The 27,102-nt window shown below is 55.3% G+C and overlaps 13 protein-coding genes across 13 annotated transcripts; 5 read left to right on the top strand and 8 right to left on the bottom strand.

Annotated features, from left to right (window-relative positions):
* BAUCODRAFT_158108 (uncharacterized protein) lies at nt 1-2,574 on the bottom strand. The gene is made up of 2 exons (XM_007680166.1): nt 2,232-2,574; nt 1-2,159 (listed from the first exon to the last, which is right to left on the bottom strand). Exons 1-2 carry the CDS (start codon nt 2,277-2,279, stop codon nt 207-209), a joined length of 2,001 nt encoding a protein of 666 aa, XP_007678356.1. The 5' UTR covers nt 2,280-2,574; the 3' UTR covers nt 1-206.
* Nucleotides 2,575-2,707: 133 nt separating this feature from the next.
* On the top strand, nt 2,708-4,392 carry BAUCODRAFT_35742 (uncharacterized protein). The gene has a single exon (XM_007679840.1). The coding sequence runs from the start codon at nt 3,012-3,014 to the stop codon at nt 4,152-4,154; it is 1,143 nt and encodes a 380-aa protein (XP_007678030.1). The 5' UTR covers nt 2,708-3,011; the 3' UTR covers nt 4,155-4,392.
* A 127-nt stretch (nt 4,393-4,519) lies between these two features.
* Nucleotides 4,520-6,569, top strand: BAUCODRAFT_35741 (uncharacterized protein). Its single transcript, XM_007679839.1, has one exon. The coding sequence runs from the start codon at nt 4,600-4,602 to the stop codon at nt 6,079-6,081; it is 1,482 nt and encodes a 493-aa protein (XP_007678029.1). The 5' UTR covers nt 4,520-4,599; the 3' UTR covers nt 6,082-6,569.
* A 68-nt stretch (nt 6,570-6,637) lies between these two features.
* BAUCODRAFT_149660 (uncharacterized protein) lies at nt 6,638-7,529 on the bottom strand (the record flags this gene model as incomplete). The annotated part of the gene is made up of 3 exons (XM_007680165.1): nt 6,638-6,723; nt 6,781-7,460; nt 7,519-7,529. 3 exons carry the CDS (start codon nt 7,527-7,529, stop codon nt 6,638-6,640), a joined length of 777 nt encoding a protein of 258 aa, XP_007678355.1.
* Nucleotides 7,530-9,058: 1,529 nt separating this feature from the next.
* Nucleotides 9,059-10,437, bottom strand: BAUCODRAFT_149659 (uncharacterized protein; the record flags this gene model as incomplete). Its single annotated transcript, XM_007680164.1, has 2 exons — nt 9,059-10,074; nt 10,158-10,437. 2 exons carry the CDS (start codon nt 10,435-10,437, stop codon nt 9,059-9,061), a joined length of 1,296 nt encoding a protein of 431 aa, XP_007678354.1.
* A 1,806-nt stretch (nt 10,438-12,243) lies between these two features.
* On the bottom strand, nt 12,244-12,597 carry BAUCODRAFT_550347 (uncharacterized protein). The gene has a single exon (XM_007680163.1). It carries the CDS (start codon nt 12,440-12,442, stop codon nt 12,257-12,259), a length of 186 nt encoding a protein of 61 aa, XP_007678353.1. The 5' UTR covers nt 12,443-12,597; the 3' UTR covers nt 12,244-12,256.
* A 260-nt stretch (nt 12,598-12,857) lies between these two features.
* Nucleotides 12,858-17,652, bottom strand: BAUCODRAFT_35738 (uncharacterized protein). The gene is made up of 2 exons (XM_007679838.1): nt 13,414-17,652; nt 12,858-13,357 (listed from the first exon to the last, which is right to left on the bottom strand). The coding sequence occupies exons 1-2, from the start codon at nt 17,156-17,158 to the stop codon at nt 13,224-13,226; spliced, it is 3,879 nt and encodes a 1,292-aa protein (XP_007678028.1). The 5' UTR covers nt 17,159-17,652; the 3' UTR covers nt 12,858-13,223.
* A 464-nt stretch (nt 17,653-18,116) lies between these two features.
* BAUCODRAFT_25690 (uncharacterized protein) lies at nt 18,117-19,586 on the top strand (the record flags this gene model as incomplete). The annotated part of the gene is made up of 2 exons (XM_007679766.1): nt 18,117-18,318; nt 18,382-19,586. The coding sequence occupies 2 exons, from the start codon at nt 18,117-18,119 to the stop codon at nt 19,584-19,586; spliced, it is 1,407 nt and encodes a 468-aa protein (XP_007677956.1).
* Nucleotides 19,587-19,995: 409 nt separating this feature from the next.
* BAUCODRAFT_43405 (uncharacterized protein) lies at nt 19,996-20,465 on the top strand (the record flags this gene model as incomplete). Its single annotated transcript, XM_007679926.1, has 2 exons — nt 19,996-20,082; nt 20,235-20,465. Coding segments are annotated over 2 exons (318 nt in total), but the record flags the coding sequence as incomplete, so codon positions are not given.
* Nucleotides 20,466-21,010: 545 nt separating this feature from the next.
* Nucleotides 21,011-21,444, bottom strand: BAUCODRAFT_149655 (uncharacterized protein; the record flags this gene model as incomplete). Its single annotated transcript, XM_007680162.1, has 3 exons — nt 21,011-21,235; nt 21,286-21,369; nt 21,424-21,444. The coding sequence occupies 3 exons, from the start codon at nt 21,442-21,444 to the stop codon at nt 21,011-21,013; spliced, it is 330 nt and encodes a 109-aa protein (XP_007678352.1).
* A 429-nt stretch (nt 21,445-21,873) lies between these two features.
* Nucleotides 21,874-22,822, top strand: BAUCODRAFT_550358 (uncharacterized protein). Its single transcript, XM_007680161.1, has one exon. It carries the CDS (start codon nt 22,030-22,032, stop codon nt 22,615-22,617), a length of 588 nt encoding a protein of 195 aa, XP_007678351.1. The 5' UTR covers nt 21,874-22,029; the 3' UTR covers nt 22,618-22,822.
* Nucleotides 22,823-23,177: 355 nt separating this feature from the next.
* Nucleotides 23,178-24,914, bottom strand: BAUCODRAFT_53277 (uncharacterized protein; the record flags this gene model as incomplete). The annotated part of the gene is made up of 1 exon (XM_007679948.1): nt 23,178-24,914. A coding segment is annotated over one exon (1,737 nt), but the record flags the coding sequence as incomplete, so codon positions are not given.
* An 841-nt stretch (nt 24,915-25,755) lies between these two features.
* On the bottom strand, nt 25,756-26,579 carry BAUCODRAFT_140829 (uncharacterized protein; the record flags this gene model as incomplete). Its single annotated transcript, XM_007680160.1, is given in 2 exon segments — nt 25,756-26,101; nt 26,121-26,579. 2 exon segments carry the CDS (start codon nt 26,255-26,257, stop codon nt 25,756-25,758), a joined length of 483 nt encoding a protein of 160 aa, XP_007678350.1. The 5' UTR covers nt 26,258-26,579.
* Between the last annotated feature and the right edge of the window lie 523 nt (nt 26,580-27,102).

Raw genomic sequence — 27,102 nt, 5'->3', positions numbered from 1 at the left:
CTTCGGAAGTAAGTGATACTGCGATATCATCAATTCATTCTGGCGAAGCGAACTTGCACTGTACCACAGCGGCAGCGAGTTCGGGACCGAGGTGCACGATCGTTCGGCAAATAAACGCCATCAGGAGCTGCTCGTCCCTAAGAACGTATGTTGAACGTGCAACACCTGCTGCGCTCCACACTAGGGTAAACGGGGAGTGCTAGGCTCTAGTCCTGCGGCGGAAAGTGCGCCGAATCTATACAACGCGGTTGCCAGAGGTACTTCTCCAAAGCGTCCATGCCAATTCCTCGCCGTGGATAGCCACGTCCTGTCCCGTTGCTTCCTGGTCCCGGACGACCCATGATTCCGATAGCTGGCCATGTAGGGATATAACAAGTCTGTCCCCAACCGCAGCCCGGAGAACAGGCTGTCCATTGATCCATCCACCCCAGCCATGCCATGAGCTCCTCTACAGCATCGAGGTTATGCTGCGTAATACTCTGCAACTCTGTCTTCGACTCAGCAGTTAGAGTCACGTGCGGTGATACTGTCGCATTGTTGAAGTACGTAAACCAGAGCGTCTCCGTACTGAGAAAGACGGGAAGTAGTGTGCCGCAGATAGCTGCAAGAACGGCTAAGATGGCTCGGTATGTCACATGCTCGCTGTCGGACAGATCTGATGTGCTGAAAGATTCAACCTGGTTCCGGCAACGTTCGAGTGCCGCCTGAGACACCGGTGCGTTAAGGCTAAACGTTCGCCGCAGGTTACCTCGGTCGAGTACTGGATATTCATAGTAGGCAATCCATGTCCCATGGATCGACTCGCGTAGACGCCTCATCGTTGCTCGCAGCTTGGTGCGATCAGACTCGGAGACTGTCGTGGAAAGTGCAGCAGAGATGTCGTGGAGAGCAATGCCATATCTTGCCACCACCTCCTCTACTGCGAGCACCCAGTCAATGCCGCTACTATAAGGCCTCTCCGTCTCCAGGCTCTGGCGCAACCGCTGAAGAACTGTCGAACGCATGAACACGCCGTCAGACTTCGTAATGTTGCGGATCCTCTGGTAACGACGACGTCGGGTTAGTTCTCTCAACGCAGCTCGGCGGTCATCTGTCGATGCTGGACCGCGCCAATATCCATGTGCTGTGATGTTGTAGTGCTTCTGCTCCAACGCCTGCCTTGCAGATTCCTGGTCGACAAGCGCTGGATCGTAGAAGCTGAACAGACTACCACTATTGATGCGTACTCTGGCTTCGCCACGGCCCGGCGCGCCACCTACAAACCCATACCGCTTTGTAGCGGAGCGAAACCACTCGTAGGTGCTGGACTCGCGAAAGGGACCCAATGGGAACGGAGACCTTCCATGAGGGCCATCCGAACGGCCACGATCTCCGTATCCATAATATGGCTGAGGAGGAGTGCCCGACTGCACGCCTCCTGGCTCAGACTGCGCAGCCTGCGGATTATGCTCGTCGTCCACCGGCGGCGCAGAGACGTTGATATGTGATACAAGCCTAGCTGAAGGTGAGCTAAAGTTACACCAGATAAGCTCGAAGCCGGCATTCATCCGAACAATACCCTCGTAGCCCCAACCGAGACCGCCAAGGCCTTGCTCGCGTATCAGTTTGCACAAGCCGCTGGCACGATCATACTCGGCTTGGAGAAAGTTCCAGCGCGTACAATTGGCGATTGGATAGCCAGGCCTGCAGAAATCAGTTCCATCCCTAGGCGAAGACGGAGGAGGGCCGAAGGCAGGACTGTCTGGCACATTCGAGCTGTCATTGTGTAGAAGCAGCATCTGCGACTCCATAGAGCCATCATTCATTAGGGAAGCGCTGGTCCCGTCGAAGTAGATGCACCTCACCGGTCGGGTTGTCCTATATGTGAGCAGATACGAGTTCAGGCCGGTCCCTGCAATAGAGTACGACATTTCAGAATCGAAAGCAAACCACTCTGGGCTGGGCGGCAAGGTAGACCCTATTCGAGCGTGGTACAAGTTGGTATTTGTGCCGATGACGCAAGGTGCGATGGTATGCCCATTCGTCACGAAGGTGTTCGTCCATTGTTGCAACAAGCCAAAGGTTGAATGGAAGATATGCGGTGACGCTGACAGGAAGTTCAGTCTTGGAAAGGGGTTGTCATGTTCGACATCGAAAACGTGCTGCTGCACTCTCGATGCCTAGATTTGGATGGATAATATGGTCAGAGACGTTTCAGACCTCATGAAGGTTCTCTACATCAGTCTGCTTACCCATGTCAGACCTGCCAAGAAGGCGATACGAAATAGCCGCAAAGGCATGTCCAGGAGTGTCAGCGGCCTTCGCACATTCGCAGGCCTGATGAAGCTGCTCCAAGCATATACTGATAGGGATATGCGTTGTTGTTCAGTGATATCGAGCCTTACGCGGCCTTTCCAGGCACCACAATTCCTTATCAAACCACATACGGACCCTATGCTACATGTCGTCAACTTACCGATCCGCCGACGGGCAGTGAACAATGACCGTAGCTATCAGAGCGGCCAGAGCGCTTCCTCAGATACTACCAGCAGTGGCTCGAGAGTTGCTCAAAGTGAGATGGCGGCAGGAATCTCTACTGCTTCTGGCGTTCCTATCGCGGTTGGAGAAACGCCACCTCCACAGCCGGCACGAGGCAGCCGGGTGGCGCCGCTGCAGGGTTGTGAGATCGCCTGCTGCAGGTGCCACGCGACTCGTACCAGGAACGAGATGCGGAGACGCGGGAAGTCATTGCTTACCACTGCGTCGGCAATCATGGCTGGACTCAGCATGCTGACCTTCGCAAACATCGCCTCGGTGCTGCAAGAACGGCCGCACATATTCTCACGTCTTCGCGAAGCTGTATCGTAGCAACGCGTGTCCGCCTTCCTCCTGCCCTCCCACCTCGTCTCCCCTACGACGCAACATCCGGGACCCAAGCGAACACTACGAACAGTGGTACACCTCTCGACGGCGCCATATAGGGCAGAGGAGGTGCAGCGTCTGCACCGATCTTCTCCAGTGGCGACACTATCATGGCCTCGAAGGAGCAGCAACCTGATCTGAAGCAGATCGCTACTAAGCTTCTGCAAGATCTCTTCGATAATGTCATCCACGACCTTGTAATCAATGAGCACCGCAAGCACAAGCTCATGCTTGCGGCATTGGACCCGCAAACAAAGCTCCCACATTGCGACAACTGCAAGCTTCCACGCTTGCTCGACCCACCCCTGGCACCGAAAGTGCGCGGCGCAACCAGCGATCCCCCAAGCGACACCCAGTACTGCGATCGCAAGCCATGGTCACGAATACCTGGTCACGACATTTACGGTAACCCATTCCCCAAAGCCGATGCGACAGGACGACCTCCCACCAAGAAAGAGCGAGAGGCAGCTAAGAACGCTAAGAAGGATGGGTTCGAGGGCACACCAGCGTCTGAAGAGACAGGGCAGAATGGTACGGGCCCGCCAAGTCCGTCCGAGAACGGTGAGCAGCCGGACAGGAAGTTGGAAAAGGGCGAGAAGAAGGCCAACAAGATTGACGAGAAGCTCAAGAAGGGCGAGTATGTGCCGTGGCATACGTGTCCGCAATGCAAGCGCTCGCTCCTCATCACGCGCTTCGCGAAGCACCTCGAGCAATGCATGGGGTTGAGCGGGAGAGCGGCTAGTCGTAACGCAATGGCTAAGATCAACGGCTCAACCCCCATGGGCAGTAGGTCAGGCACGCCTGGTCCGAGTCAGGATAGTGCCAGTAAGACGGGCGCTGGCGACGATGATGACGACGATGATCTGGCAGTGAAGGGACCGGGAGGTGTACGGAAGAAGCTACTTAAGAAAGGCTTGACGACCAAGCTCAAGAAGGAGAAGAGTCTCACGCCCAGCGCGAACGGCAAACTCCCGAAAGGTCTGGCTGCGAAACGGCCGCCGGGGAGCGGACCGAGAGCGAGTCCCGCGCCCTCCTCTCTGGCAGAAAAGCGTTACCGGGACGAGATGCTACTGGGTGAGGAAGGAGACGAAGGTGAAGAGATCCACGTCAAGAAGCGGCAGAAGCTGGCACGAGTCGGCAGCACGACTAGCGTCACCTCGCAACTCACTGCGCCGACAGGTAGCGCGGCCATGGAGAGGGGGGAAAGCCGAGACGGGAGCTTTGTGGGCGACGGAAGCGTTGTGGAGGAATGAAGTAAGCGTGGTGTCTTGGCGTCGGTTGCGGGTCATGGTCCGTGGAACGGGCAGGACGCATAGTGCTTTTGGCATGTTACGCGGCTCACAGTACATTCACGTTACTTGCATTCGCTGTTCGAGACGCGAGCAGTATCAATGCGTTCCATAGTAAATGCCTGACCCTGCCGCGTGAACATAATTGTGCTGTCTGTAACTGCAGCTACATAACTTCTCACAAAGCATGTTAGATGGGTTGCGCGTTCGCGTGTAAACATGGCTCGGGCTGGGCCTGAACCTCGGCCGATGTAGTCGTAAGGTAGCTGACGTATGCCGATCAACCTGGAGAACTCTCGTCATCACTATTTGCCCGTGGCAATCCGTAGGCATCCACTTAACCTGCCCTTTACCACTTCGTTCGACCGTCTTTGCTACTTCATCCCACCACCCAACTACTCGTAACAAAATGAAGTTCTCACACGTTTTGCCGCTGGCGGCATTGAGCACGGCTCTGGTTGTGCCACCGCAGGAAGTCTTCGAGAATGTAGCTATTGAAGACAATCACCGCCAAAGCGGCTGGTACCAGGAGGTGAAGGAGACCGAGAATGAGATCCTCTCCGGCTTCAAAAAGCACTTCAACGAAGTGACCGAGACTTCCAAGAACGCCTGGAACAAGCTCGCCTTGAGCTCCAAGAGTGCACTTGATCAGGCATGGGAGACGGCCACGGAGACCGCAGAGGTTGCAAAGGACAAGGTCCATGAAACTGCTTTTGACATGGAGTCATGGTTGTCATCAGAGGCAAACAGCTTGTACGAGTCTCTCGATGACCCGCACCACGGTCCTCCCCATGATGGCCCGCCACACGACGGTCCTCCACATGACGGTCCCGGCCACCACCCACACCACCCGCCACACCACGGCAAGCCGAACATGACCGTCTACCAGCTCATCAACGAGTCCAAGTACACGACCAAGCTTGCCAAGCTCATCAACAAGTTCCCGGAAATTGCCAAGGGCTTGAACAGCACCGAGCACAACTACACCATCTTCGCTCCGTCCGATAAGGCTTTCGAGAAAATTCCAGAGCACGCCCCTGAGCCCGACGAGGAGAAGCTCAAGCAGATCCTCAGCTACCACGTCGTCGATGGCTTCTACCCCGCTGGCCGTGTCCTCAAGACGCACACGGCACCCACTTACCTCAAGGTCGACTCTCTGGCCTCCGAGCAGAAGCCGCAGCGCGTGGCCTTCAAGATCACCCTCCGTGGCCTGACCGTCAACTTCTACAGCCGCATCGTCGCCGTCGACATCTTCGGCACCAACGGTGTCATCCACGGCGTCGACACGCTCCTCATCCCACCACCAAACGTCATCAAGGTCATTGACCTCCTGCCAACTGAGTTCAGCACCCTCGAGCTCGGTCTCGGAAAGACCGGTCTGCTTGAGACCCTCAACACCACCGAACACGCCGGTGGCACCTTCTTCGCGCCTTCCAACTTCGCCTTCCAGAAGCTTGGCCCGCGGATCAATGCCTTCCTCTTCTCCCAGGTCGGCCTCAAGTACCTCAAGGCTCTCCTCGAGTACCACGTCGTGCCGGACAACACCCTTTACAGCGACGCCTACTACAAGGCGGGGACGTCCGAGCAGGATGTACCCAAGGGTCTCTTCCATGTCGACCTACCGACCATGCTCGAGGATCACAGCCTGGCCGTCGATATCGCCCGCTACGGTGGTTTCATCACCATGAAGGTCAACGCCTTCGCACGCGTTGTCGTACAGGATGGCATTGCGGAGGATGGCGTGATCCAGGTTGTCTCGGATGTGCTTGTGCCGCCGAAGAAGCTTGGAGGAGCTGCCAGTGAGAAGGTCGAATACTGGAGCGGCGAGGACATGAGTGTAGAGGAGTTCAAGGAACGCCTTGAGCCCTACATCCAGCAACATGACTTGTAGTCTCGACATTAGTCTTGACTGCATGATTGGTGTTGGCGACACTGTAATATAATGCAGCTAGAAGCTTGTAGCATAGCACACAACAAATGACGTGCACTAGAACGCTTTACCTGCACACGCCATCTGAGATGTCCAATTTACATTCATCCGGCCATCTCGTAGCGAATCCTGGAAAATCGCAAGCAACATACACAAGCCATGTGCGTGTTGAATCAAATCGGCAGGCAGTACATATATGGTATGATCGGCTAGTGATTCATGTTCGAACACGGTACACTTCAATGGTGGCGAAAGGACGTGATTAATAGGCGTGAAATGACCAGTGTGGCGATTAGCTTTTCGTTGTATTCATTCGCATGTGATCAAGTCTACAACCGTCTTTCCATCGGGCTTTGGGATATCAGTAACCGTCCATTGATTGAAGCACCATTGCATCATCTAGTACCTATGGCCGCAGCCGGTTTACAGCACGCTATTCGGGTATCAAGAAGCTGGACTACTCTATTTCTCTGTGGCCGCTGTCAGCTTCGAAACGTTTGTCGATAAGCATACCACTTTACGTACTGTTAAGGCCAAGGGCGTCTTGAGCCTGCTTGAGGCCGCTCTGGGCGTACTCGCCCGCCGTGTTGTAGGCTTGGGTGGCTGCAGCTTTGCGTTAGCAAAATCGTTTCATGCAGTGCTCTTAGAGAAGCCACGTACCGGTCTCCTGAGCTTGCTTCAGAAGGTCGTTGCCTTGCTCTTGGGCCTGCTTGGTGTAGTCGGAGGCGGTATTCTGAGCCTGGCCGGTGTAGTCGGAAGCAGTCTTCGCAGCTTGGTCGTAGGTTTGCTTCGCTTGGTCCTGAGCCTGGTCGGTGTACTCCTGAGCAGTCTTTCCTGCCTGGTCGTACGTTTGCTTTGCCTGGTCCTGAGCTTGGCCAGTGTAGTCTTGAGCGGTCTTCGATGCCTGGTCGTATGTCTGGCCTGCCTGGTGTTGGGCCTGCTTGCTATAGTCGGATGCGGTGTCCTGAGCCTTGCCAGTGTAGTCTTGAGCAGTCTTTGATGCCTGATCGTAGGTCTGACCGGCCTGGTGTTGGGCCTGCTTGCTGTAGTCGGATGCGGTATCCTGCGCCTGGCCAGTATAACCCTGAGCAGCCTTGGACGTCTGCTCGTAGGTCTTGCCTGCTTGATCCTGAGCCTGGCCGGTGTAATCCTGAGCAGTTTTTGACGCTTGGTCATATGTCTTTCCTGCTTGGTCCTGAGTCTGGCTGGTGTAGTCAGATGCCTTGTCCTGGGCAGTGCCAGCATGACCCTGCGTCGCTTTGGAGGTTTGTTCGTAAGACTTGGACGCCTGGTCCGACGCCTTGTCACCGAACTCTTGGGCCTTGCCCTTCATTTCATCACTGGTTCACGGTCAGAAAGGTGAATATAAGAGTACCGATTCTCATTGGGTGCACCCACATGTTCGACATGTTTGATTGGTTGTTGTGAGGGTCCTTGTTTTGGGTGGAAAGTTATGAAGCTTATTTGACAGTACGTTATGACGGGCACTTGGTACTTGAAAACATGTAGTCGGCGGAGAGAAAGTGAAAAGGGAGGTATAAGCAAACACAGAGCGGGGCACATGGAGGGGCAGATTTGGGCGAACGTCATACCAGGCATATCTCACGAGTGCTGCCTGTTCAACCCATGTGCGTGCTCTTCATTGGCCACGTCTATATCAGAAGCGCGAGGATATGTGCACCCTGCATGAGCTGGCCGATAGTTCGCTGACCACTGTGCGCACAAATATCACGCCATCACATTAGGCGCTACGTCACATTGACGCTGCTCTACCATCGTCGATGCATAGCCTAGACCCTGCTCAGCTGAATGCCCCCCAGCGCATGAAGCATGTCGATCTTTAAGGACAACAGGACAGGGTGGCGTTGAGTTGTTGATTCGGCCCGATTAATCGCACATCAAATGACTCATGCTTGTTGACTGGGTACAAGCAGCATAAGCACCCAAGCCTGACCTTGTTCGTGAGACTGATCTGAGCCGGAAGCAGGCACGCCTACCCGTTTTCCAACGGCAGTATCGGCAGGACAGGCGCCATAGCAGTAGTCCTCCTTAGGCACGCTATTAGTTGTATATTTTATCCATTGCTGTGACCCTGTCGCTGCGTAGGGAAGTGAACCAATGTGAGAACAGTCTGCGTCTTGAAGCCATTGCGTGACTTGCCTACCATTGTCATTATCACCTCAGCACGCGACAGTGCAGTCGATATTTGCATCTTTGCTTGCAGAGCGGTTCGTGCTCTCGTCGATAAGCGTGCAATCGCGGTTGCTGGAGAAAAGGAACGCATCTATGTATGCGTTAAACGTGGCCGCAGAGGCCCAAGTGACATGCATTCCATAGTACGCGCTGCGAATCCAATGGTAACTGTCTTCGCCACAAATTGGTGACATTCCTTGGCCTCGTAGATCGCGTCTCCTCCCCAAGTGCTCGATAAAACTGAATCTACAGCGTCCAAACCCTCGCCTCCAGCCTGGTTTGGTATGTAGTAAGGGGATTAACTTTGTGTAGCAGTGATGCCTGTCGTCCTTTGGCATCGGTACGCACCCTAAAAACTTCAATGCAGTCGTCGCGTCGTACAAAAGTCGTTTGTGCAGGTTCGGCATGGAACACAGTGCTGTTGAGCGTGTCTGATGGCTGGCCCCGTTAAGGCGCATCTTTCAACCAGTGCTGTTTTTCCCGGTGGTCGCGCGCCTCTTCTTCCCTTCTGCGTCTTAAGATCGCGATTTCGCGGTCCATAGCAGCTGTCTGTTGGGCCGCGACCTTTCGAGGATCGCCTTGCTCTCCTGATAGAGGACATCGTTCGACTTACCCAGGGAAGTCGAAGAGTGTGGTCCGCACGACATACTCTCTAATGTTAGCCGCGACAGAAGGCCAACAGGCGCCCACACAGCGACACGGCTAATTGTATAAACCCTGATACACTCATAGATGTTACGGCGCCTCAGCCCGGTCTCTGTTGCCCGCTACCGTAATTCTCTGGCTCTTCTGCAAGTGGGCCGAACGCAGTGTGATCCGTATACCAACCCGTCGGATATGACTGGGATTGGAACAAAGGCGCGCCGTCCGGGTGACCTGTTGGCTGCGGGAATGAAAAGGCCTGTGGCTGCCCCAAGGAACGTATTGGTCCTCCAACTGGCGCCGAATGTGGTCCATTTGTATGCGCCGCCATCGGTAAGGTGGATAGGGCAAGCGATGTCGGCGGGTATCGCATAGCCGCATTATGAGGGTCTTGCATCTGCTGAAATGAATTTGGATACGCCGCATGGGGACTTTGCATTGTATCAAGCTGATTGTATGATGAAGACCGTAGTGGCTGCGAATGTTGCCATGCGGCCTCGGACCGAGAATGAGGGTATGAGAAACCCTGCGCAGGATGGATTGAGCCTGAGTTCGCAGTGTTGTTCGTGGGGTATGGAGCAAAATCGCCAGTCATGCCAGCCTGGGCAAACGGCGACGCTTGCGAAACGTGTAATTGGGTTTCGGGGCCTGCGTGTATTGAAGACGCGTCCGAAGGCCTGCTTGTTGGCCAAGAACGAGGATCATGTGCCATGCGATAACTGTACTCGGGCTGGGAAAACCCGCCAGGTAATGCGTCAGCACGCCCAGCCCTTTCTGGAGCGTCAATCAGACTACCATGGCCAGAGAGCGCACTCCCGGTCTCGAAAGGCATGCCCTGAAAGGTTAGAGGCGCATTCGAAGGCAGAGTAGAAAAGCGGAAGTCCGCGGCGGAGTCGAACCCTCTATCCATACCACCGTGTTGCGGTGATACTGACACCACAGACGGCGGGTCGGAACCTGGAATGATCGGACCTCCGAGCTCTGTACCATTTTCCATGGCAGCCTGTTGCTCTACCGGGTAGAAGTGGCAGTCCTTCTTCAGACGTATGCAGTTCTGACATCTGCGCTGAGGGTCTCCTTCGGCGAGCAGACATCTGATTTTCCGTCGACGGCAGTGCGCTGCGTACATTAGCATGAGCTGTCATGAGTGCTCCGGGGGCAGGTCCCAGAGCACCTAGTCTCGCGTGAGCGCGACGACTTACCACAAGCAATGGAGATCCTTTGATAGCCGAGCTTGTTGCGCTTCTTGTCCAGCTCCAGATCAGACATGGCAGCCTCTCGCAGCTGCGGCGTGGAAGCAGAGCGGGAAAGCTGCCTCGGGGGTTTGTACTTCGAAGGCCTGCGTTTCTTGCCGGTCGCCGGAGAAGGCGGCGAAGGCAAGGGAGGCTGTACTGCAGAATCAGTGGCAGTTCGATCAACGTTTGGCGTTCCAGTAGACACGGAATCTGCATCGCTAGACGTCCCAAAGGTGGCGCCTGTCATATCATGCTGATGTATGTAGTGTGACATCCCGTAAAGTATATAGAACTGTTAATGGCGACAACTACGCGCTTCGGCCACATTAGCAGCGTGGTAGTGGAACGTTCGCCGAGGCGTACATTAACGCTCGTCGAGCATGGCGGCGTCCGCAGCCGCAAGAGTAGGTCTCCGGAGAGGTGCAATGGCCGCTCGTAGAGGAAGCCGACGGAATGAAGTTGAGATGGCGCAAGGTTTTGGCACGAGTCTTGTTTACCGCCACGAGGCCAAGTTCAAGCTGGGTGTGATCGAGCGCCTGGCGTTACCGGCCTGCTGGTAACGCTAGCCCGGCAGTAGCAGAAGGTGATAGACCGTAACAATTCGGATGAAAGGTAGTAACGGAGAAGTTAGGTTTCGAAATGCGTAGGGGAAAGAGCACATAGTGCGTTCTTTGGCCATCGCGAAGGAGGTCAGTGACCCCACAGGGCACCTGGCTTCTGTGAGCAATAGTGCCGAACAAGCTTGCTGGTCCAGCCTGAGGAAGGAAATGATCCACAGTGCAGTAAATCGTCAAGAGGAGATTGCAGTGGCAAAGGGCCCTACCAGGTAGGAGAGTTCTCTTGCGATCAAACTCCTGCGGCACTCGGTCTCCGGATTGGCCAAGGGAAGCTCCATCAAGCTAAGAGGTAAAAGCGTCAAGGATAGGTGGCTTCGCTAACAGTAACGGCATCAAAGTGGCTTCGGGAAACGGTCGAGGCGCAACGATCCTGGAGAAGCGAAGTCAGTCGGATTGCGATAGCCATATGGCCGCACATGGGACCCACGAGACGCAACCTAACCGAACCCGTTGGCGAGTTCCTAGTTCTGGTCACCAACTTTCGCGATATCCACTTCGGTCATTGATTCGCCACATCAACGATCGGTATAGTGGCTTGAATGCAGCCTAAACAGAGCTGTCAAAGGCTGTGCCACAGACGTCGGGTAGCGGCGAGGATCTGGCCCCTCCGACCCCTGCAGCGACTCTTAAGCATCCTAAAGCGAACCGGACCAATGATGGACCGCAGGAATGCTCGGCACTGGGCGGGCAACGACAGGCGTGATGCCCACTAGGAATTATCTACTCCTCTGGCGGCCCGGAATGTTCGACAAAATGATAGAACGGCCATGTCGGCCAGACCGTCCTCAATATCAACCGTTCCCTTGGCACTCCGCGAATACCCTCGCGTAGTGTGCTGTAGCAATAATTCCTACGAAATCGCTCCCGACAGACGTTGTATGAGCTGTGCCACAAGCGCTGACGGTGTGAGATCGGCAGCCAGTGATGACGACGATCATGCGGTTGGCGCCGATGTTGGTCGCTTGCTGGTGGCATGACATCTCTCATTGCAATGGTTTCTGGTTTCTCAGCGCTCACGACCGTTCCTTATCTGTAGCAACCCGTAAGGCACCATGTACCTCCACGAGCCTCGCTACATACACGATGCATGCGCTACTACAACGTAGCGGAGTTGTTGTAACAATGTGGCTTGACCGTTAGCCTCCTACGCCATTGATCCGCGCTAAGGGATGGCGCTGAGCTTCATCCGGTCGATATCATTAAGCATATGTGACCGAGCTTCCGTGCATCGTCCATACCCCACGAGCTCGCAATCGCTCCACCGAAGCTCGGCGATAGGTGTAAATTGAGATGCGGGTATTGAGATGCTGCTCGCGGTGTTACGGCAGAGTGACTGGACGGTAGGTAATACAGCATTGTGTACACCACCAGGTTTATCGGGACGTGACATCCACGGCATCTTCCGAGGTAGATGTATCCCCACCCACCAGCCGCGTGGCGCTCAAATTGTCATCTAAACCGCACCGCCCTCCAGCTTGGTACGGAATATCTGCTCACACCGCGGGCGCAAAATGGGCCTTCGTCTGTGCTTTGTGCTTCACCACCTGTCACTACGACATGCACCATAATTAGCAATCCAGCGAACCGAGCACCGCGCACCCGGCCAGAACCTGATCGTGTGCGCAGATCTCTCATGCCTCTGCAACGGTCCGGCGGTCTAAGCACTGATTCAGTGTTCGACACGAGGTACCCCTGCAGTTATGGCACGTTTTGATCGTCGCGTAAGCGTTCTATCAAGGCGCGGACGGGGAGGCGGTTCGCCACTTTCAAGGGAGCACCTGTGGCTTGAACCTTCAGCTCCACTGCCGTTCAACGTCCCTCATACCACGCTTTACCAGGGCGTGCCATCTGAACTTGGCCCTGGAGACGTCCTTATCGAGTAAGTCCATTGTACAAATCATAGGTAGATCCAGAGCGCATTAGCCCTTGGCTGGGCATTGACATCATGCAAATGAGCATTCCGGCACCTCGCCGTCGATTATCCCGGGCCGTCGAGCCACACCTATATCTGCCCTTTAAGTACATGTATAATGTACATACTGCCACATTGCGCGCTTCACCTTGCAGATTGTGTGTACCGCACCGGCTGCGTCTGCCACCTACGCATAGGGTGGAGTATCCTCTCGGCAGCGTATTATCTGCGGCGTGCTACATGTACAGCGGAGCGCTTCAATACTCCTTGAACGCGCCTTAACTTCGAAGTCAGTGTGGCTGATAGCGGAACGTAATGCCGCATGCTGCTTGACAAGGATCAGCAATTAGGCTGAGGTTGACAGGCTACCATGCATCACAGATGCGCTGGAGCTGAGTACCGCGGATGGGATCGTTATTCTTACGACCCGGTACTGGGTGCAATAGGTTTTCCAACGTTGTCCACCACACGATAATATTTGATGGAGGGGCTTGACGCACGACTCTACATGATCGTACATTCCGCCTCATCCCGCTTTTGATCCTTTCGTGTGAGCTTGCCATTGACCGGGGTGGGCCTAGCCTTGCCACTCTTCTTCAGCTCCTCCAGCCTCTCCAATGCTCTCGGGAACTTGTAGGCTGCAAGAGCATTCGTTAGCGAACAGCGTTAGACACAGGCACGACTTAGCACTTACAAGCAGCCCTCCCATACCACCGCCGCGCCTCTTCGACGTTGGCGGGACAGCCAATACCGACTTCCGAGAAATAACCCATTGCGAACATGGCTTTAGCAAGTGGCGGCTCCGACTGCGCTGCCTTACGTGCCCATAGGTACGCTTCAGTGTCGCTGGGCTGCAGTATGCCTTCGGCCCCAGTAAGGTACCAACCGCTGAGCGCAAGCTCTGCTTGATGCTCGCCCTGCGCGGCTGCTTTGCTATACCATTGAATGCTGGTCCTGTTGTCCATGGGCACCCCCAGAGTGCCATACTCAAAGGCCTGGCCAAGCCTAAATTGACTGAACTTATAGCCAAGTCCGGCAGCCTGCTTGAAAAGTGAAAGGGCGTAGGCATTGTCCGCTATTATTTTCACCCGCACCTCCCGGTCAGTGTTCGTAGAGTCGTACAGTGTCCCCAGTTCGTGCAAAGCATGCGGGTTCTCGTGATCTGCACGCTCGGCGGCGCGCTTCAACCAAATTACCGCCTCGCCAACATTGCGCTGCTGACCCAGCAGGCTCTTGAGAAGGATCATGCCGAGCTTGTACATAGCCGCCGTCTCGCCAAGTGCGGCGGCGCGGCGATACCATTGCAAGGCTTTGGCGAAGTCTTTCCGGGTGCCGCCGCCTTCCTCAGGACCCATCTCGCAGCATACTGCCGTGCGGTATGCGGCCTGCGCATGACCCTGCTTGGCAGCAGCTTGGTACAGATTGAACGCTTCTTTCGTGTCAACTTCGAGGCCCAGTGAACCTTGACCATAGCAGTCAGCAAGGTAAAACTGTGCGTCTGGGTAGCCAGCGGACGCAAGCTTCTTGATGCGTTTGTGAGCGTCAAGTATGTAACGTTCGCGGTTCTTGGCCGTCGTCTTTGCGTCGGCTCGACCGCCGTCAGAGGCCAAGACACTAGCTGCTTCGACAAGCTTCTTCGCAAGCTTCAATGCGAGCTTGTTATCGCCCGGGTTAGCAGACAGCTGGGCGCCAAGCTGCTCCAACTCCTGCCGCGTGACGGGTTGAGCGGGCTTCTCGGACGAAGCGGGACGCGTTGTCTGGCCATTAGTGGTTGTGGAGACATTGTCGTAGACCCGTACGGGAGGTGGCTTGGCAGGCTGCGGGCTACTCTCCGCCAAACCCGGCCTTACCGGCACGGGGTGGTGCGGCAAAGCGTCCGGATTGCTGCTCCGATGTTGTTCCTGCTGCTCGGGTGCCGACCTTTGTTGCGACAGCGGCGCGCCACTCTCTTGTGGCGGAGGCGGCTCTTGCAGTCCTTGTCGGAGAGGTGGTGCGCTTCCCATGCGCTGCTGGCCCGGATGTGACCACGCACTTTGCGAGCTCTGCGCAGAGTAGTCCCGTTGCACATGGGGTCGCTGTTGCGGTGAGATTTGGGTTCGGGGAGGCTGGCTATTGGCACCAAACCGCGGGCCAGGTAGCTCGCCTTGGCGGTATGGCATTTGCCTTGCGTCGTCCATCGAGCGGCGTACTGCGGGTTCCTGTACGAACGGCGGCTGTGGAGGCCGCATTTGGGGCACACGCTGCCCATATTCATCCATAGATCTGCGTACAGGAGGCTCCTGCGCATATGGAGGTTGCGGTGGCCGCATGGGTGGCGCTCGTTGTCGGTCATCATACTGATACTGCGGCTGCTGAGAGCCTACACCGAAGTCGAAGCCTGCATGAGCAAGGCTGGCTTTGCCAGCGCCGGGGTTTGCCAGTGTTGTTTGTGGATCCTGCCCATTCCTGACTTGATACTGTCCCGGTTCAGGGTTGTCAATCGGCGATGCATACTGCTCTGCTTGCTGGAGTCGCATCGGGGAGGTGGGCATGGGCGGTGGAGCCTGCTCGTTCGGCCTGTGGTTGGGCTGTCCGCGGCCCTTCTGGCTACGCTTGTGCAGCATACTGGTCTGCTCTGGAGCAGCGCTATCAAAATCCGGCATGTCTGCTTCGATCTCCGCTGCACTCCGTGGTGCTGCTGATTGTGGAGTCTTTGGCTCGATCGTCGACCTTTCATGATAATCGTCATACACTTTGCCAATATCATGAGATGCAGTCCGCGGATGATGAGGGTACGAGTTCACCGTCGTCTCGCCGCCTTCTGCATAGCCGGTTGGAGTTTGAGAGAAAGACATCTGGGAGCTTGCGCTCTGTACCATATGCAGGTTCGAGACGACAGATGGTGAGCCCTGTGTGCCAGACAGCCGGCCCGAAACGTATGCGGGACTAAAAGGCTGACGGTCATTGGAAGCAGACGTCTGCAGAGGTCTTGTCTGAGTAGTGTCAATGGTGGGAACAGTTGGACGGGCACCTCTTGGAGCTGGTTGTGGCTGTGCGGGAGCTGGCAATTGCTGCGGACTCGGACTATAACGGTATGCAGAGTGGTTTTGCGGAGGTGGCGTCTGCCGGTAATCTTGCGCTTGTGGCGAGCCTCTGCGGTCCTCTTGGGGAGGCGTTCGTCTGTACTCCTGCTGGGTGCGCTCGTCCATCCTGTCAAGCATCCGCAGTTGCGAAGCTTGCTGACCAGACGGGCGTCTGTCATACATTGGCCTATCCTGCGTCATCTGTCGCGGCGCAGACGAGTGGGCTGGATCTTGACGATTTGCATTTGGCTCATATGAAAACGGTTTGTGATCCAGAGATGGGCGTGGTTGAGGCGACACTCCAAGTTGCGTTGGTGGCTGCTCGCTATGGTTACTGTTCCCTCTTAAGGGGGCTGGTCGCTGTCCATTTAATCTGGGCTCACCAGAGTGCTGGGTGTTTGGAGTTGCGCACGTCCGTGGCGGGAGGTCTTCACTCGATCTGCCGCTGGCTCGGCTTGCACTACCCGAACGGTCATCTGGTCGCATGCGGTCTTTCTTCAGGTTTGGGAATGTTGGGAAGGCGTTGTCTTGAGCTAGAAAGTCCGGTGAGACTGGTCCTTGGTGGAGCTTAGCTTTCTCCTGTGCCTTCCACTCAACCATGGTCAACTTCTTAAACTCCGGCATGACAGCTGGAGGAGCCTGGTGAGCTGCGGGACCGTCCTGACGCCGTGGAGGAGGCCTCTGCCCATTTGGTTGTGTCTCTGCAGGTCGCTGTGTCCTGGAAGGCTGCTGTTGAGGAAGGTAGTTGTTCCGCGGTTCAGGCTGAGGCTGCCGCGACGCACCATTACCGGACTGCGGCGGAGCAGCACGGTGCTGTGTCGATTGGTAGCCTTGCCGATCTGGGGATGCCCGAGCTTGTTGTCGATCCTGCTGCAGTGGCTGGCGATTCGGTTCCGGCTGTCGTTGCCCTGGAGGGCGTCCGTAGCCGGGCGAGCCTACACGACCTGGCCGTTGCTGGAAGCGAGGGTCGTAATTGCGATCGAATTGGGGCTGCGATTGCGCGGATTGCACATGTTGCTGGAACTGGGCTTGTGGCGGCTCTTCGTACTGCGCTCGTTGAGCCTGCTGTTGTCCAAGTCTATCTCCGCTTGTTGGCCGAGGCGTCGCACCCGGGTAGCCTCCCGTGTAGCCATTGCCGTACTGCTCCACGTTGTTCTGATAGCTGTTGATGTTCCCACCGTAGCCGATACCTTGGGCGTGTCCCTGATCAAGCGGGTAGCGTTGATCGTACGGGTCAGCGTACGGGCTCCGTCCCCGGGAGTCATACTCGCCTTGCACTGCGTATCCAGTTGGTTGCTGAGAGGGCTCTTGCTCCTGCCTCTGGCCGTAGTATGCCCTTGGCGGAGGTTTGTATGCTGTGTTGGCATCGTACGCCATATCTTCGAGGTTCCTACAACGCTATCACAGCAAGCATTTCCTTGTAGGCGTTTAGAAGTCGAAGACTTCAATCCATCTTCGGTTGGGAGCACCTCGCAAATCCAGCCTATCACCCTTTAAAACGAAGCGCATGCAAAGAGGCTTGAGGCAGAGAACGCGCGGAGGCTGAGTGAACCCTCCAAAGACTGTGCGCTGTAAGCAATGCAACATACCGCCAGAGTAACAACGAGCAATCAGGGAAGAGATGGGATAAGGCGAGCGCCGGATTCACAGCCGTGCCTGGCGATCGCCGTCCGGAATCGATGTTTATTTCAGCGGCGTCAGGCTCAAGACTCCATACTAATTGGAGACATCCAAGCTGGCGAAACAAGCCATCTCGGTCACGCGATCCATGCTGAGTTTCACGGGCGTCACACGCCTTCTCCACCAAGTGGCCGTCCGCCAGAAGTGGACCGGTAGAAGCAGGAGCAGCAGGTTTGCTCGCACAACTTCCCCGCCAATCAATTGCTCGCTGACGGTTTCGAGGCATTCAACTTCGCCAACTCAGCCACAGTTGGCGGGACGATGAAACGGCGGGACCGAGGCCGTTCGGTGCTTGTGGCTCAGCTCCGTGCAATTATCGAGAAGCTCACATGCACTCAGGGAGCTCGAAAACGCGCTGCAGCTACTGCGAACCCTTGCCCGCACCACTGGTGAAGACCTCTTACCTCCTCGACGCTTTCTTGTTGCGTAGCTTGTAACAATGCTTCCCATCGTGTTACCACGAACTCTTCCCTTAGCCCAGCTTCAACTTGCACATGCAACGAAAGCTTCCTGCCTCCCCGCTGCTGTAGTAGCTCGAAGAAGCTTCGCAGTAGCTCGTAGAGACCCATCAAACCTGCAGCACCGCCTTCCACGATCCGTGAGAGTACCACATACCACTTCTGCGGCAGCAAGGGCCTTTACGTCGACCTGCAGAATGTCGGCTTCAACAAGAACCGAAAGCGATGCTTTCGGCGAGATCCAAGTCCCAAGCGACAAGTACTGGGGTGCGCAAACAGAACGATCGCTAGAGAACTTCAAGATCAATCAGCCACAAGACCGCATGCCGCCGCCCATTGTACGAGCATTTGGCATACTCAAGGGAGCAGCAGCGACAGTCAACATGAAGTTCGGCCTCGGTAAGCCGGCCACCCAGCATTGAACGCTCGGAATGGAAGATGGCTGACAGATGGCATCACCAGACCCGAAGCTTGGCGAAGCAATCAAGGAAGCAGCATCCGAGGTTGCCTCGTTGAAGCTGGTTGACCACTTCCCGTTGGTCGTTTGGCAGACGGGATCGGGCACGCAGTCGAATATGAACGCCAACGAGGTCATCTCGAACCGTGCCATTGAGATCCTCGGCGGTACAATGGGTAGCAAAAAGCCTGTGCACCCGAACGATCACGTCAACATGTCCGCTTCTTCCAACGACACCTTTCCCACAGTCATGCACATTGCTGCTGTGCTTGAGTTTGAAGAGCAACTTCTGCCAGCCATCAAAGCGCTGCGAGACGCCATGGAGAAGAAGCGCGAGAGTTTCGAGAAGATAATCAAAATCGGCCGAACACACTTACAGGACGCCACACCACTCACACTTGGTCAGGAATTTTCCGGCTACATTACCCAGCTCGAGTACGGGATTGAGCGCATCCAGTCTGCTCTACCACGGCTGCGCTACCTTGCGCAGGGTGGCACAGCTGTCGGCACCGGGCTGAACACCTTCAAAGGCTTTGCCGAAGATATTGCGTCTGAAGTCAGCAGCATGACAGGTCACGAATTCCAGACAGCACCGAACAAGTTCGAGGCACTCGCCGCACACGACGCCATTGTCGAAGCGCACGGTCAGCTGAACGTCCTCGCCACGTCGCTTTTCAAGATCGCGCAGGACATTCGCTTCCTTGGCTCTGGTCCACGGTGCGGGCTGGGTGAGCTGAAGCTGCCGGAGAACGAGCCCGGAAGCAGTATCATGCCTGGCAAAGTCAACCCAACACAGTGCGAGAGCATGACCATGCTTTGCTGCCAGGTTTTCGGAAATCAGGCCGCAGTTACATTTGCCGGCAGCCAAGGCAACTTTGAGCTGAACGTGTTTAAGCCGGTCATGATTCGCAATCTGCTGCATAGCTCGCGACTGCTCACAGATGGCATGAACTCCTTCCGACTCCACTTGGTTGAGGGACTGGAGGCAGATGAGCGGAGGATCGCATCGCTGCTCCACGAGAGCTTGATGCTGGTGACCTGCTTGAACCCAGTCATTGGATACGACATGGCAAGTAAGGTTGCCAAGAATGCACACAAGAAGGGCCTTTCGCTCAAAGAGAGCGCGATGGAGCTGAAAGCGCTAAGCGAGGAGGACTTCGACAAGACGGTGCGGCCGGAGCTGATGATTGCGCCGAAAGAGAAGAAGTAGAGAGGCATAAAGCCATATCTTGTACAGATACATACGTGTATTTGTCGGCCTTGTGTTTACAACCGTCTGCGTAAGTGTTCTCGTGGCAAAACACGAAGACTGTCTCGCGTCAGTCGCACTTCATGTGTTTAACCTTCTTCTAAGCCACGCTCGGGAGCAACCCGGCCCGATCGCTCCCAGTCCGTCAGCGCGCCTTGGCTCTCGTGAAGGCAGTAAGCTTCCAGCGTTGCGACCACTCAACCCTGATTCACCATCACCTTTACTGCCCAACACACTCTCTCCCAACCATCGACAGACTTTCCGCACACCTTCGATACAGTCAAAGGCTTCCCATACTCAGCAACCTTATATCAGCACACCTCCGCCAGCAGCCTAGCCTCTTCCGCCTTGCCGTGACTCTGCCATCATGTCGAACAACCAAGGACTCTACGACCCGCACCCAAGCGATTCGGCGCAGGGCGGCCGCGGTCTCACACACGCAGAGGCTGTCCAACGGGTGAGTGCGCCATGACTATAGCATCTACGCGGCGGGCGGCGGCCGTGAAAAGCAAAGAGCACGCAGGCATCGTGCCTGCGCCACGCGGCTAGGCTAGGCCTATCCGTATACGGGTCACAAAGCACTACAGTGCTAACGCTGCTTGCTCTCAGGAAATCAACGATGTCACCAATATCGTGCGCCAGAACCTGCAAGCCACCAGTCAGCGCGGCGAGCGCCTGGACAACCTCGAGAACAAGACGAATGCGCTCTCCGGCTCGGCGAACCAGTTCCGCACTCGCGCCAACCGGGTGCGGAAGGATATGTGGTGGAAGGACATGAAGATGCGCATGTGTATCATCATCGCCGTCATCATCCTGCTTGTGGTCATTATTGTGCCTTCCGGTAAGTCTATGCTGCCTCTCGTAAGGCAGTGAACAGGCGCGGGCTAATGCATCGCAGTCATTTACGGCAGGGGTCATCACAACTAAGCGAGCAACCAACGAAGGGTGTCAATGTGGCTGAGGATGATATGCACTTGGCAAGCAGTGATAAGCGAGAAAGAGGCAATGCGGCTGTTCATACGATAGCGGGAAGCACAAACGAGATCGATACCATACCCTTTCATGCGATCGGGAAGCAATCTTCATGTGCGATATGCTGGCGTTCAACGGAGCATCCGGTCTTGCGTGCTTGCGTCACCGTCTTTTGAGCCAGAGCAGTGTTCTTGTGTAGCACATTAATGATTTCGACCTTACGAACAAGCGTCAGAGCACCACTAGGAAGAGCGTCCACAAGGCGGCCTTTCGGAATGGTTTATTACATTACAGAATCCGCTATGCTATAGTACGCAAACTGTATGCCGCTCCAGGGTATCACTGCTCAAGTTTCCGTTATCAGACCCGTAACCTACCACTACTACTGCAGCGGTAGCAGCAGCAGCGTACGCCTATGGCGTCTCCTGGCCTTGCGTGCCGTAAGAACAGCACGCTGCTATGCTGATGCCACGCCTCGGTATCTTCATAGGTTGAAGAGGTACGCTTGTCGTCATGCGCATGCCAAAGTCGAAGAATCCTCCGTCATACCGCACTCGTTGTTGCCGCTCCACGCCGCCCTGCTCGGCCGCATGTGAGGCAGCTGATGAGTGCCATGAAGACAGCCACAATGCCCTGTCCTCGGCGTCAGCGCAGCACGTGTTGCGAAGATGAAATGGAGCCAGCCTACATTGATGATGGCCATGCAGACGGATGCGATGGCGTTGACGACCGCCATGATACAGCTGCCGATCGCGCCGAAGACGCTCTCGATCTGTGTGCGGTATGGTCAGTAGAAGCCGGGATGAAGGGGTGAGAGGTGGCGTACGCAAGATAGTACGGCACCCATGTTGGAAGTGGTGATTGTATGATGGGTCTGAGAGGTTTCTGCACAACAGTCAGTGGCATATGAGTGATTTGATCCTGGCGACACTGACAAGTTCGGGGAGAAGCTCCGTTTGTTGTTCGAATAGTCTGCTCGGTTGCAATGCGCTTTCGGGACGGTATGCTTCACCCGCTGAAGATGTGTTGCGAGAAAAGTTTCACGGCAAAGCGGAAGTAGAAGTACAAGTGTTGTTGACAAGCGGAAAATGAAGGAAGGTGCATAGCAAACGCTTCTCATGCTGGCGCGCGGCTGCCCGCGGTAAATGCCTGCGCTCGACCACGCATCATCGTTCCTCTGCACCTACCGTTTGGGGTCTGTGAGACACGTCAAGCGGTACCGTGCTCTTAGTTGTGGGCACGTTCGATGCTGCAATGTCCAAGAAATAAGCGAGCACGCGTTACACAAGAAACAGGGTAGGAGCGGCGCTATGGCGGGATAGTGCATGAGCTTACCTGCTGTCATGGGAACAACATGTCCATCGAAGACCCACGATGAGAAGGGCAACACCTTCCCCTCTTGACCACAAGGTGTGACGGAGCTGGAAAGGAGATGAAGTCTGACGAGGAAGCGTTGGCGCAGGGTGATCGACAGCAGGGTTGCTTCCTTGGCTGGAAGGCGCGCTTGGACATTGCTCACTATCCGGCGTTAACCTTCATGTTCCCAAGCTCTTCATGTTCTGTGACAACTTTCGCGTGGGTTCGTGGGATTGCCGTGCACGAAGAGAACCCACATCATTGCACAGTGGTACGTGTGTGTGGAACAGCTTCCTGCAGCATCAATCGTTGTCCTGTAAATCGCCACTCCTACCTTCTCACGGCGACAGCGCGCTTCACCAGTCTAACCGCGACGGCCGTTCAAACCCTTCGTGAAGAGAGCGACGGTGACAAGCCAAGTCAACTGCGGCGTGTTAGCCTGCGCGCAGAGGTTTGTACATGCACTTACAAACACGAGTATCAGCACGAAGTGGCACAGCTTGATGTCGCAAAAATGTCCACACCGAACCTGATTGGTGCTGTCTCCGGCTTCGATGTCGATGCTTCCATAGTCTCGTCGATGAGTCTCCAGCGTGCTCGGAGTAGACTGTCACGCTTCGTCGTGAGCTGGCTTTTGGCGACGGAGTCGCGGCGATGTTGCTGATCATGAAGATCGCTGAGCATCCGACTGGTCACAACGTCCCGAGAGGAAACCATATTGAAACATTGATTCCAGACCTCGAGGCTTCATTGATGGCTGTCGTATATTGTGCTGTGGTGAGTATTACAGATATAGATCGGGAACTATAGTGGTTGTACCGCAGCTTCTCGTGCATGGCGAGGTGTGGTAAGCTTTGACGAAGCTACTCACGTGTGTCGTTACACTGCGTGGTAAGCCACCTGACGCTACCCTCGATAGGGCCTGACGCAATCACCTGGTCGGATCGGAAGGCTTGCTGCCTTGTCAAAGAGCCCCACAACAAACGGTCTGGCCGGTAGGATAGGTTATTGATCAGAAGGCCTTGTTACGACCCGCAGCTGTATAGCGTATTGGCTTTGAAGATGTTATACCGGTCAAGACTCTCTGAACCAGCTGTCCTTCTCCATCGCCCCCTTTCGCTCACTCTTACCGCCGGCCTGTCCACCTCTACCAGAACCGCTTCCACGATTTCTTCCCCGACCACGATACGAACCCTCGCCACGCGCACCCCTAGGACCAGCACCACGTCGGTTAACGTTGAAGTCGATTCGCACTAGAGGCTTCTCAACCCATTCTACGCCTGCAAGGCCCAGTCGTTCCTTCTCCTCATGCGGAATGCGCCAAGCTTGAAAAATACCCATCAAGTCTTGCATATTGCTTTCGCCACTCGACACCGAATCTCGCCGGCTCATGCCAACGCCTCGTAACTCAGGAACCCAGGCGCGAACGTAATCGGCGTTAGAGTCGTAATCTAAAGCTTGTTTGACTGGATTGAACACTCGAGCCTCACCACGAGGATCATTGCCCACGCCGGAGTTATACTGCCAGTTACCCCAGTTGTTATGGACGTCGTAGTCGATGAGGTTGGTTTCGTACCATTCGGCGCCTAGTCTCCAGTCGATGTTAAGGTGTTTAGCGAGGTACGATGCGACATTTTGACGCGCACGGTTGGAAGTCCACCCGGTAAGGAAAAGTTCGCGCTGCGAAGCATCGATCAGTCCAGTACCGGTCTGGCCTCGCAAAAAGCGCTCAACAACGACCGTGGTGTCTTCGTCGTTGACGCCTTTCCTATTCTTCCTTTCCGTGGAAGTCGTCCACGGGCTACTGATCATCTTGAATTTGGCACTTTTGTCGTGTCGATATCCGGGTAGGTAGAACAGACGCTTTCCGAACTTGCGTGTACACAGCCGCATGTAGTCCCGCCACAGCAGCTCGAACCGCACAGCGGCCGTACCTTTGTTCTCGCCCTTGCCATATCCTGGTGCGTCTTTTCCGAGATCTGTCGTACCATCCTCGAACTCAACGAGCCGCCAATGCACTTGCCGTGCGGTAATGCAACCTAACGCTAACCAAGCCGAAAGCTTTGTGCTGAAGTCAAGGCCAAGCAGACCGTTCCGTGTGTCTTTATATGCCGTCATTGACCCAGATTCGATCAGATGGTGTATACGTTCACGGCCCGGTTGGGAGCCACCTACGAAGGGATGAGCCGATTGCGTGCCTGGCGGCATTGTTGGCATATCAGTTATCTCCAGATTCTCATCCAGAGGTTCGAACAGTGCCGCAATCGTGCCGTCCAGGGAGTCAGGAATGGTGAAAGGTGGTGCTTGCGGAGGGACAAAATCGGGCAAAGGAGGCAGCTTTTCCGGTCTAGGAAGCTCTTTACGTGGTGCTTCCCGGAGAGGCTCAACTGTTTTCCGGAAAGAAGTGAAAACGTCCGAAAGTTCCCGTGCATCCTGGAATGGAAGGTCTCGGTCATCCACGAGGTACTTCTCGTCCGTCCAGATTTTAAACTCCTTACCTTCGGCGGTCATGAGGTCTCCGACGCGTTCTTCTTCTTCGTACTCCTCCCACGCATCCTCCTTCGTCATCCACAGGCCGTGAACCTCGCAATCGTGTCGCTCCCGGTAGCCATCGAGTATGCTCTGAACCACGTCGCGCACTGACCCTACACGGATCTGTAGGCCACTTCCAGTACTCTCAAGATCCCGCTTGAGGTCCCAGACACTCTCTGCAATGAACTGGGCACGCAGCCTGCCGCAACGCCAGAAGCCGCCCACGTAACTTCTCGCTTCCGGGTACGGGGAGCGCGTTACGCCTGGTGACAGGAAACCTGACACCTCGATTTGCTCGGCGGGGAAAATGTAGATCGGCAGAACATGAGTAAATGGCTGGTGTGACTGCGAAAACAAGCGTCCAATCTCGTGGAATACTGGATTGTCCGCGAGGCGAAGGTCGCGCCGGACAAGATAAATAAGTATACGTGCAATTCGTGACATCGTGATAGCGTTCAATCGTCCCAGTGTACAGTCTTCTCTATGTTGCTTGGAGAAATGACAGTCCGTATGTACCTTTCTTATTGCATGTTACTCAGAGGAAGTGATAATCATCCAAAATCTCAGTCCTTTCGGCCATGGGGCGTGTGAGGAAACATGTAGCGATGTGTCCTGTAGAAAGACAATGCTCGTCCCGCCACCGGTCTCATGGAGACGAGGACTATGCAGCAAGCCTCGGAGAAGGAGAGAAGCAAGACGCAGGAACAGGCCTTGTATAGTGGGACCCTACCGGCATTTTGTGCATCGACAGCCTTGTAGATCCTCCCGCAGATAGAGGAGCACACGAGACGCAGAGCTAGCAAGGAGAAATGCATGTTGTCATTGCCCGCTGCTAGCCGCAGGCTGAAGCGATTATACAGCACGCTTGGTCGCGCGGATTCGGTTCGCTCGAAACGTCTTGACAACGCTGCGTACTGTTGCAGGGTTAAGCGCATACGATCATGAGGCATAGTATCAAAGGGTCACAGTGTAGTGGCAGTTGCTTGGCATCGACAAGGAGAGGTGGGTGGTGTGCATGCAAGATCGAATCTCACCGTCGCTTGTAACGCTCGAGAATCTACGGCTTGGCACAACTGGTGTGCGATTTGATCCAGATCTGCGACTCGATTTCTGGTAACGATCTCTAGATCATGCGAATAAACACTCTGCGGATCTGTACATCGCAACCTGCCTTGACCGAAAAGCGTCTAGCCACCATAGAAATCATCCGGTTTCTTCACAGCTCTACGTCATCCCACGGCTGAGCTAAGCTCACAAGCTTTTTTCGACTTCAAGGGTCGTCGGTCACCCAACACGACCGCAAAGATGCGTGCATATGCAGGGCTTTCGAAATCGCAGGACGCGTATCCGATCCGGCTGAGGGGCCGAGACAGCAACCGTCTGCTGCATGATCAGCCTGGAAGCGCAATCCAGGCTCAGGAGTGTACTCCGGTACTGATCCATGTACGTGACCGACTACCGCCAGTTCATCTCCAACCCTTTTCACTTCAGCGTTGGCAGTCGTTGACCCTCTCAATCGAAACGAGGGTATAGAGCTACCAGTGCGCCCCATGATGCCCCGGACGTTCCCGCAGGCGACCAGGTTCGTAATTACGCAAAGGATGCATTGCCACGAGCTTCCGGACACGAGCTGACTATGCACGCTGCAGGTACCGTACAACGTGCAGCTTCGGTGCCGCTCCACGTAAATCTAGCGGCGCTCCATTGCCATGCCTGGACAGCATGTCCCAACACTTGCTATAGTCCAGTCCAGCGCTACGGCATGTCTTCATTGCTGCCTTGCTCTACTATGCGATAGCATGCGCAGCACGCACGACACACGCCATATGCATTCCGAGATTCTGCCAGCATCCAGTTATGTGACCACTTCCACCGCAATATCAAAGCTCAGGCTGCCGTGCCACTCATTGTAGACTGCAACGTTGCAGTACTCGGCAAAGTCAGGACTTGCCAATACCTGTAGACAACTTTAGCGGTTTCGGCTCAATGTAGCCTACGAGCCTCTGTTGAGCTGACCAAGCACGGACTCAGGGTTTGTGTGCACAGATGCACATCGCTTCGAAACACCTTTGTCAAGGAACGGCAAGCTGGCACAATCAGAATCCTGTGCAATGTACGGTTCTATGTCGCATCATACCTTCTTGCCGCATTTCGGCAGCGGCTGTGGACATTATCATTATAGACAGGAGACTCAGTGCACTTCCCTTTTCGGGATCACGTCCGTTGGAGCTCAAACAGCGCATCGTTAGCACGGGCGACTCAGATTGTACACATTCAGCTAGCCGATTGAACAGCCAAGCTGAAGCTTCCTGGTGCACGTCACCACTGGCATCCAGTGCCTGATAGACACAGCTGCAGGACTGGGGGACATGTCCGTATACACACGAGTCTGAAGTTGGGAGAGCATCTCAGAACCCGTTCTGCTCGCCCGAGTTTCGGCGTTCCCCCACTTTGAGCGGCACCTTCCCGCCGCAACCGCTCGCGCGGACGAAGCTTGTATCCTTCTTGTGTCCTGTAGACGGGAAGCTTGGAAGCAAACAGCGAAGGGCAAATTACGATGAGTAGTACGACCAGGCGTGGGACATAGACAACGATTCAAACAAGCGCTGAGAACATA

Source organism: Baudoinia panamericana, assembly GCF_000338955.1.
Source record: "Baudoinia panamericana UAMH 10762 unplaced genomic scaffold BAUCOscaffold_9, whole genome shotgun sequence".
Lineage (NCBI taxonomy): Eukaryota > Fungi > Ascomycota > Dothideomycetes > Mycosphaerellales > Teratosphaeriaceae > Baudoinia > Baudoinia panamericana.
The sequence above is the reverse complement of the archived record's forward strand: the minus strand, read 5'-3'. Positions and strand labels throughout refer to the sequence as shown.